The 8,295-nt window shown below is 39.9% G+C and overlaps 2 protein-coding genes across 2 annotated transcripts; one reads left to right on the top strand and one right to left on the bottom strand.

The window, feature by feature from the left end:
* Nucleotides 1-765: 765 nt before the first annotated feature.
* LOC101307532 (protein FMP32, mitochondrial-like) lies at nt 766-4,606 on the top strand. Its single transcript, XM_004287792.1, has 8 exons — nt 766-1,164; nt 1,271-1,514; nt 1,611-1,742; nt 1,828-1,887; nt 3,783-3,859; nt 3,967-4,023; nt 4,129-4,195; nt 4,281-4,606. The coding sequence occupies exons 2-8, from the start codon at nt 1,323-1,325 to the stop codon at nt 4,398-4,400; spliced, it is 705 nt and encodes a 234-aa protein (XP_004287840.1). The 5' UTR covers nt 766-1,164; nt 1,271-1,322; the 3' UTR covers nt 4,401-4,606.
* A 1,085-nt stretch (nt 4,607-5,691) lies between these two features.
* LOC101307828 (cytochrome P450 84A1-like) lies at nt 5,692-8,043 on the bottom strand. The gene is made up of 2 exons (XM_004287793.1): nt 7,069-8,043; nt 5,692-6,615 (listed from the first exon to the last, which is right to left on the bottom strand). The coding sequence occupies exons 1-2, from the start codon at nt 7,996-7,998 to the stop codon at nt 5,995-5,997; spliced, it is 1,551 nt and encodes a 516-aa protein (XP_004287841.1). The 5' UTR covers nt 7,999-8,043; the 3' UTR covers nt 5,692-5,994.
* Nucleotides 8,044-8,295: the final 252 nt, after the last annotated feature.

An 8,295-nucleotide genomic window follows, 5' to 3' on the forward strand; every position in this document is an offset into this window, starting at 1 on the left:
CAGCTCTAACATTGTCAAGCAGTTGGTTCTTTCACTTCTTTGTACTGGAAATTGCTGTTTGATCATCTCAAAAAGTCTCATCTATCGCGAAGAAGTGAGACAACTTCTCTCTGATGACACTATCTGCTTTGCAGGTACAGGAATGAATACGAAACTTAATATATATAAGCACTATGATATGTATACTTCTTATGTTATTGCAAACAATCTCTTAGGGATGCTTTAAACAAAGCACTATGATACTAAATAAAAAGGGGCTTTATGCTATTTTTGAAGTAGGATTCTGGTCTTGGTCAAATGCTTCTCAAATTTGTTTCTTGCACACTTTTTTTTTTGTAGGTTTCCTTCCATGCCCTGTCTGACTCTGGAAAAACTGATTCATGAACTTCCTAGCGATTCATGTAGTTTTGTTTTCAACTTCACTCCCTTGAAGGCATTGCGTGCTCATTGTGGCAAGCACTCGTGTCTGTCTTCATGTTAAAACCAATTAGAAAGTGGGACGTAATTTGCAAGCAAAACATTAATTCAAACATTACTAGAGTCTCTAAAGTTCGAACCATCCATTGATCATTTTTTTGAAACAAATCCATTGATCATTTGATATTGGAGCATAAGTTTTAGATTTGTAATTAAGATCATCGTTACTAATGATTGTCAAATGAACGTTCAATGACATTTTGTTAAAATTATAACTTGATCTAAACATTGACATTATATCATTTGTATGTGTTCGTTCACTGAAACACAATATGTTATATCAAACGATATTATTGTATGTTTTAATTATCGAAACTAAAAACGTAAGCTTTGACAAGATGTTCTAAAATCTAAATTTGAGTTTGCTTAAACGTGGGGTAATGGAGTCCCTCTTTGACCAAAACCAATGGAAATGAAAATCTCATAGAGCACCATTAACCGCGCAATTGCTACGAGTTTCACAACTGCTAAATCAAGAAAAGCCTTCCCGTCAGAAAATAGAAAACGAGTAAGAGGAACCAAAACCAGACCAACCAGCCAAGTTGCCACCCTCGTTTCAAAGCCTAGACATTGAAGCGATTCCCGAGGAGGAGGATAAGTCGCTCAACAACATATACAATCTTCCTTTTCATTTCCCACCTGAAAGCACAAATCTTCGGCACCATCCCTCTTCGTTTTCGCAATTGTGTACGTTGTTCATTCTTCATTTATCTATTACTTTTATGGATTGGCATCTTATCATTATAGACTGTAATTTGCTAATTAACTGAAAGATTCGTAATTTGGGATTTAGGGATTTATATTTCCGAGAAACGGTTGTAGTCAAACCAAGTTGTTAAATCGGAATGGCCGCCGCTGCGGCGTGTAGACGGGTCGCCCAATCCGGGAGGATCGGGTTATCCGGGTTCGGAGCCCTCGGCGGTTCGAAGCTGATATCTCCGAGTTTGCCGCACCGGCAGTTGGATTGCAGGCTCATTTCAGAGCTTGTCAAATCCAGTAATGGAAAGCGCCTTTTTCTTGTTGACACATTAGCCTTGGTAATCATCATTTTGCATTGTTCAATTGATTAGGGTGGTAATCGAATCGGAGAGGTTATGGTTTGGTGCTGATTCTGTGGTGCGTTTTGCATTTAGGTTAGGAGATTAGAGGGGCAAGGGGTGCCCTCGAAGCAGGCCGAAGCGATAACAGCTGCCATTACTGAGGTTTTGAATGACAGCTTGGAGAATGTGTCTCAGTCGTTTGTTTCCAAGGGGGAGCAGCAGAAAGTAAGGACTTCATGTTCATTTTTATATACCTATGCATTCAGTTTCTGCTTTCTGTTATGCTAAGTGGTGTGTATTGTGTGAATAGAATGAGATGATCCAAGACTCCAACTTGTCCAAATTCAAATCTGAAGTTCAAAGTTCACAGGTAGCTTCTAGCTCTTTAGTATCAGTAATATTGTATTGTACGGTCTTCTGTTGTTCTGGTAGAGGTGAATGCCTTTTTCTGTTTTTCGTTGTACTGGTTAAACGAAAAAAATGTACCCTGTGAAGTTATGTTGATTATGAGAAGCTAGAAATGTGGTTTCCTTATTTTGCTTGTTGCTGTTTCAAATTTGAATGTTGTTTGGCATGCAAACATGATACTTGTGGGCAGTTCTGAAGTAAGTATGTGATTGCTCACAATTACTTTTCAATCGGTTGCCTGTCTTATGTATATTGAATAAGTGATCACCAACGTATTGGTGGTATGCCAATCTTTACTGTGTTTGTGGATTTCACCCGTCCATGTTTTCTCTTAGCGTTGTTAACATCTGTATTCATGAGTTTTGAGTGTCTCCTATTAAATTTTGAGTTATAGTAGATGGTAATTTTCATGAAAGATGTGCTCGGCTCAGGTCTGCCAATCTAGACGCATTTTGGGTTTCAATGGGATATAATGTTTGTAATCTCCTTTTGACATCATAACTTATGAATCTAGTGCGTCACCTACAGCATGTATATATGATTGTATTGCTTCTCCTTTCAAGTTTGATTTTATTGGAACTATGATCCAGCCTTACACCCTTTAAGTGTGAGAGAAAGGTAGAGAGAGAGAGAGAGAGAGAGAGAGAGAGAGTGCATTTTGATGAGTGATTTGGCCCCAAATCACGGTTTCTCAAACTCTGCGTACTTGAATCACCATCTTTTGTATGTTTCAACTTTCAAGTACCTAATTAGTGGTTGTTCACTTGTTCCAATGTTGAGTGTGCTTTTGTGTTTGCCCAACTCTATGTTCTCAGTCGGAAATTTGTTTGCCCAACTGTCAGAAAATAGTTCACCCAACTTGTTTGCCCAACTTTCATGTTCTCAGTCAGAATTTGTATTTTGTTCGCCCAACTTTGATGTTCTCACTTTTCAGTCAGAAATGTGGATTTTATATGTCAGACAGAAATTTTGAGCACTATTGATTTGGATTTTGTTCGCCCAACTTGTTTGCCCAACTTTCATGTTCTCAGTCAGAAATTTGGATATTGTTCGCTCAACTTTGATGTTCTCACTTCTCAGTCAGAAATTTGGATTTTATATGTTCTCAGTAAGATATTTTGTGCGCTATTGATTTGGATTTTGTTCGCCCAACTTTGATGTTCTCAGTCAGAAATTTGGTTATTTGTCAAATTGGTGTTTTGTAGTGTTTATTCTGATTTTTGATCATGCGTCCCTTCAATATGCCAAACACTGAGGTTATCAGTCATCAATTTGGTTTGAATTGTTTGTTTTGATTACTAAGGACCGGAAATGCCTTGGTTTTGGGAAATGTAGCATTTAATATTCCTTTTTTATTTACTGGATTGTTGAACCAAAGGGATTCTGGTGAGTTCACATGCACTCTGGCATAAGGACACCTTAAAGAACCCAAAAAGAAACAACTTAAGATGATTAAATTCCAATTCTTAAAAAAGATCATTAGTATACTTGCTTGCACCTGATACTAATTCAGTATCATTTAATTTGGTCTAGACGCTGGAATCAGCTTAGACAAATTCTCTTAGTTGATGTTACCTATCATCTGTATCAAGCAAACGATAGCCATATCTATATCCATCTTTCCCTTTGTTGCCATATTTATTGGAATGAACATAATAGAGAAAAATATTGGTTGTTACGAATCTTCTTTTATGGAGTGACTTTCATGTGTTGAATGGTTCTGTATGGGGTAAGACTTCCTTGATAACTATTCTATAATGTCTCATATTATCATCTAAGCAATCCCACTGGGATAGGAATGTAATAGTTCGTGGGCTAGCTTCTGCTGGTAGTTTTACTGAAAAAGATGTTATGCAGGGACACCATTTTTCTTTGTTGCAACATGAGACTGAAAAACTTCGGAATGATATAGAGAAGATGCGCAATGAATTAAGGTCTGGTGTATGCAGTTATATTTTTTCTTTCTGATTTTCTGTCTGCTTCCATGTGTAATTTTTTTTTTTTTTTTTTGTGCTTTATAATGGTCTTCATGTAAATGCAGGTATGAAATCGATAAAGTTACTGCAGGGCAAAGGTTGGATTTGAATCTTGAAAGGGGGTAAGTGACTGCATACACATTTCTTTTGTCTGAGATTGTCAAAACCTCTGTTTCAGTGTCATGATTTTCATTCTCCGTGTCCATTATAATGGTTATCATATACAGGAGGATACGGGAAGAGCTAGCAAATCAGAATGCTGAAACCAATAACCTTACTAACAAACTTGATCGGGTAAGAATTTGGAGTGAAATATTCACACAATTGAACCAGTGGTTGACAACTTCCTTTTCTAAACGTTACTTTGCATCATTATCAGGAAATTCATGCTTTGCGCGCACAAGTGGAAGCCGCTAAATATGATGTCATAAAATACTGCATAGGTACACTTGTTTCCATATCTGCTGTTGGTCTTGCTGTACTACGTATCTTGATGTAAACTGTGTTCCATAGTTACTGGTAACAAACCCAATAGGGGGTTCTGTGAAAAGGTTCATTCTTTTCAGTAACCTTTTCAAGCTGTTGTTGTATTCTGTATTGATAAGAATTATGATAAAGATATCAATGATAATGCAAGTATATCATTGTCAATGGGGATTAAGGAAGTGGTTCAGTTACCTAATGCCCATTCTCATTTCGTCACTCATTTCTTCCTCTGTTTTTATATTCCTGGAAATCTGGCCATTGTGTAGCTGACTCATGATTGAGATGAGGTTCATTACGCATGTATGATGCAAGTCTTACGTCTATCAATTTAACACTAGGCTGATACATGTCATATTGTCATGTATCTTCACATTCACATCTACTAAAGTTGGACTTGTACAAGTCTAATCTCATTGCCGTATATGCAACTATTACATAAGTTTTTGTTATCTTCCTGTGTATTGTTTATTTTGAGATGAACCAGATAATGCCTTGAAGGAATTTGGTAATGGCTTTGGTCTCTGGATGTAGATAGGTATCCAATCACAATCCCACTCCATTGCCAACCCAATCTCAAATCTCAAGCTGAAACTCCCACATCAGAGTGGGTCCTTTACATACTTAAGGGCAAAGCACCAACTTCATAGAAGTATATGTAGTTTGTGAACTAGCGGTTTATATATATAACCAAAGAAAAAGACACTATTCAGATTATATTTATTGGTCCCTCTAAACTCTGTTGTCCATTTTACCAAGTTGAAGATGGAAAATCTTCAATGGAGCCGCATAGGTTTACAATATGTCTCCCACAATCTTTCTTTTTATCATCACTGATCATAAGATAGCAATATAGAATGACAAGAAAACGAGTGAAAGGCCTCGGGTCGTGTTCACTACATACATACCCACCTAAAATTTCAATCTTCTATTTCTACACTCCCACACATGCCTTGCCGGTAGAACTTGCAAAGTGCCTACTCAACTGGCGCATTACAACACTTCCTGCGCTACAAGTCTTATGTAGGCGTGCAATGAGGTCCTTTATGTACCACCACAAAGTAATGTACAAAGCTATCCAATGTGCTTTCTACGTATACTTCTAGTGGTTAAAGCTGTTTATGTAGCAGTGAGCTCCTATATGTATCACACAAAAAGAAAGCGATGTTTGAAACTCTCCATTCCGCTTTGTACGCAAAAATTCATGTCCAATTCGAACCAATCAAAATGTTTCTACTTTCAGTCAAAGAATGCAACTCTCTAGAGCTGTTTTAAGAACCGGCAAAATATTAGTGCGATTATTCTTTCCCACTATGACAAACTGATACTCTCTTTATTGGACATTTTGAATACAATAGCAGAAGTATAAGGAACAAATCAAGAACAAAAATTGATGAAAATCACAAGAAACAAATGAAAAAGGAGTGTTTATACACAATGGGAGAGATCATTCAAATCCCCTCTTCTTTTCTATCTTCCCTATTACATTATTTCTTTTTCTGGGTTCTTCCCAAAATATTCATAATTCGAAAGCCATGCGGTTTCCCTTAATTTTCCGACATCTTCTGTTCATACGTACTTGGTATAAACCTCGTCACTCAGACCCATGCTCAGAGTGGGCACACGACCCTTTTAGTCGGCACGGCGATGAGTCGACTCGCTCTCGGCGCCGTGAGTCCAAACACGTCGTTCATTTCAAGCTCACTAGGTTTCATCCCATCCGGCAACTCCCAACTGAAACAATGAAGCAAGTGCCCCACCGCCAGCTCCAGCGCGTAAAGCCCTAGCTGCATCCCCGGGCACGACCTCCTGCCCGAGCCAAACGGAATGAACTCGAAGTTACTACCCTTGAAGTCAGGAACTCCTTCCTTCAAAAACCTCGAGGGTTTGAAACACTCGGCGTCCTCCCATGAGTTATTGTCACGCCCAATCGCCCACGCGTTGATCATGACTCTTGACTTCTTGGGGATGCTGTACCCTGCGACCTCCGCGTCCTCCGACGTCTCGTGGAGGAGGAGAGGGATCGGAGGGTGCAGCCGGAGTACTTCTTTGAGTGTGCATTTTAGGTACGTCAGCTTCTCGAGGTCGCTTTCTTCGATCCTGCGGTCTAGTCCCACAACGTCGACGAGCTCTTGTTGAACCTTCTTTAGGTCCTCCGGGCTTCTCATTAGCTCCGACATGGCCCATTCTATCGCCGACGCCACCGTCTCTGTGCCGCCAAACATTACGTCCTGCATGCAATTCACTTCTATTAGATATGCCAAACCTAGCTTTCCGGCATGTTAATTAGATGTAAATTAGGTCAACTATTTTCCAAATTTTCTGGTTTCTCCCATCAAAGTTTCCGGCCATTTAAGGTAGGACAATCCTTTATAACGAAACACTTACAAATTTCATACCGTAACCTCTTCTGTATACAAATGTATTTCATTCCTTTCTAAAAAATAATGTATTTTCATTTCGAGAAAAATGTTTTGTTAGGTGGGAGTATACTACTTCATACTACTTTCTCTCAATAATGGTATTGATTCACATTCTACTAATATATCAAAAAATACTTTAAGTGTATGTCTTCTTTTTTTTCTTTTTTCTTTTTTCCTGAACTTTAAGTGTATGTCAATTAACGACATTCTACGGTAAAACAACAAAGCTATAAAGAAACGAGGTGTGAATATATAATTTACCATGATGATGGCTTTGATGTTATCTCTGGTAAGATTGATGGCATTTTGTAAATTATCCTCCGACTCATTCACTTTTGCCTCTTCACTGTAAAACGCTAACAAGTCATCCACCATGTCAGTTTCACCTTCGTCCAAATTCCCAGTCTTTTTCTTCTTCTGTAAGTGGTCGTCTATGATGGTGTCGATGAACTTGTCAAGCGACTCACGAGCCTTGGCTAGCCTCTTGTTAAGCCCCTGCGGGTCGAGCCACCCGAGGCCGGGAATGAAATCCGCAATGTTAAACGCTCCAAACAACTTGGAAAACTCCTGCAGTATCCCAATGAACTCGTCCTGCCCTTCATTCGAGCTGGTCCCGAAAGCAGCCCTGTATGTGATGTTCTTGGTGAGGGAAAACACCAGCTCGCCGATGTTTACCGCCGAGCCGGTGTTGGCCGCCACGACTCTCACGGTCGTGTCGACCTCGTCCCTCACCGACTCCCACGACTCAGCTCTTTTGCGGCTGAAGAGCTTCATCACGCACAGCTTCCTCATCTGGCGCCAAAAGGGTCCATAATGAGCAAAAGCCATGTCGGCACGGTCGTAGGTTAGGTAGCTGATGGCTATGGTCGCCGGTCGGTTCGAGAAAATGTTGTCTTGTACTTGAAGGACTTCCCGAGCTACGTCAGCGCTCGAGACAGCCACCATGTGCAAGAACCCCATACGGAGGTGGAGGATGCCGCCGTACTCTTTGGCTAGTTTGGCAAGGCCACGGTGGGTTAACTGGTCCATCATCGTCATGTTGCCGATGATGGGCAGTCCCTTAGGTCCCGGCGGATAAGGTAAACACTTTCGGGACCGGAAAAGTACGCCGAGGAGAAATATGACAGGGATGATGGAGAGAAGGGCAATAGGCGCGGGTTGTTGTAAGGCTTGTTGTACAAGAGAGTCCATGGTTTTCGATTTTCGACACCCGAAATGAATGTGAGTAAGGGACTTGTGCAACTCGAATATGGTTGCTAAGTTGGGAAAGATATAGGAGGGTGCGTTATATACACAAGTATGTGTGAGTGTTGCTGTTTGACAAATCTGGTAGGATTCAAAATGTCTTTGTCTATGTATATTTAATAATTGTGTGGTGTGAAAGAGGGAATGGTTGTTTCAATATAAGTAGAACAGTGGGACATGTTGCAAAAATTTGGATTTGGTCCACTCCAAGGTAATGGAATTATTAATCGTCGATAAAAAGGT

The sequence above is a fragment of the Fragaria vesca genome, linkage group LG1 (assembly GCF_000184155.1).
Source record: "Fragaria vesca subsp. vesca linkage group LG1, FraVesHawaii_1.0, whole genome shotgun sequence".
NCBI classification, from domain to species: domain Eukaryota; kingdom Viridiplantae; phylum Streptophyta; class Magnoliopsida; order Rosales; family Rosaceae; genus Fragaria; species Fragaria vesca.

Excerpts from the sequence above, each read along its gene's own strand:
- LOC101307532 (XM_004287792.1), top strand. The coding sequence starts at position 1,323 with ATGGCCGCCGCTGCGGCGTGTAGACGGGTCGCCCAATCCGGGAGGATC. Across the intron at positions 1,743-1,827 it reads CCAAGGGGGAGCAGCAGAAA|AATGAGATGATCCAAGACTC; the intron begins GTAAGGACTTCA and ends TTGTGTGAATAG. Across the intron at positions 4,024-4,128 it reads GATTTGAATCTTGAAAGGGG|GAGGATACGGGAAGAGCTAG; the intron begins GTAAGTGACTGC and ends TATCATATACAG.
- LOC101307828 (XM_004287793.1), bottom strand. The coding sequence starts at position 7,998 with ATGGACTCTCTTGTACAACAAGCCTTACAACAACCCGCGCCTATTGCC. Across the intron at positions 6,616-7,068 it reads ACATCAAAGCCATCATCATG|GACGTAATGTTTGGCGGCAC; the intron begins GTAAATTATATA and ends AATTGCATGCAG.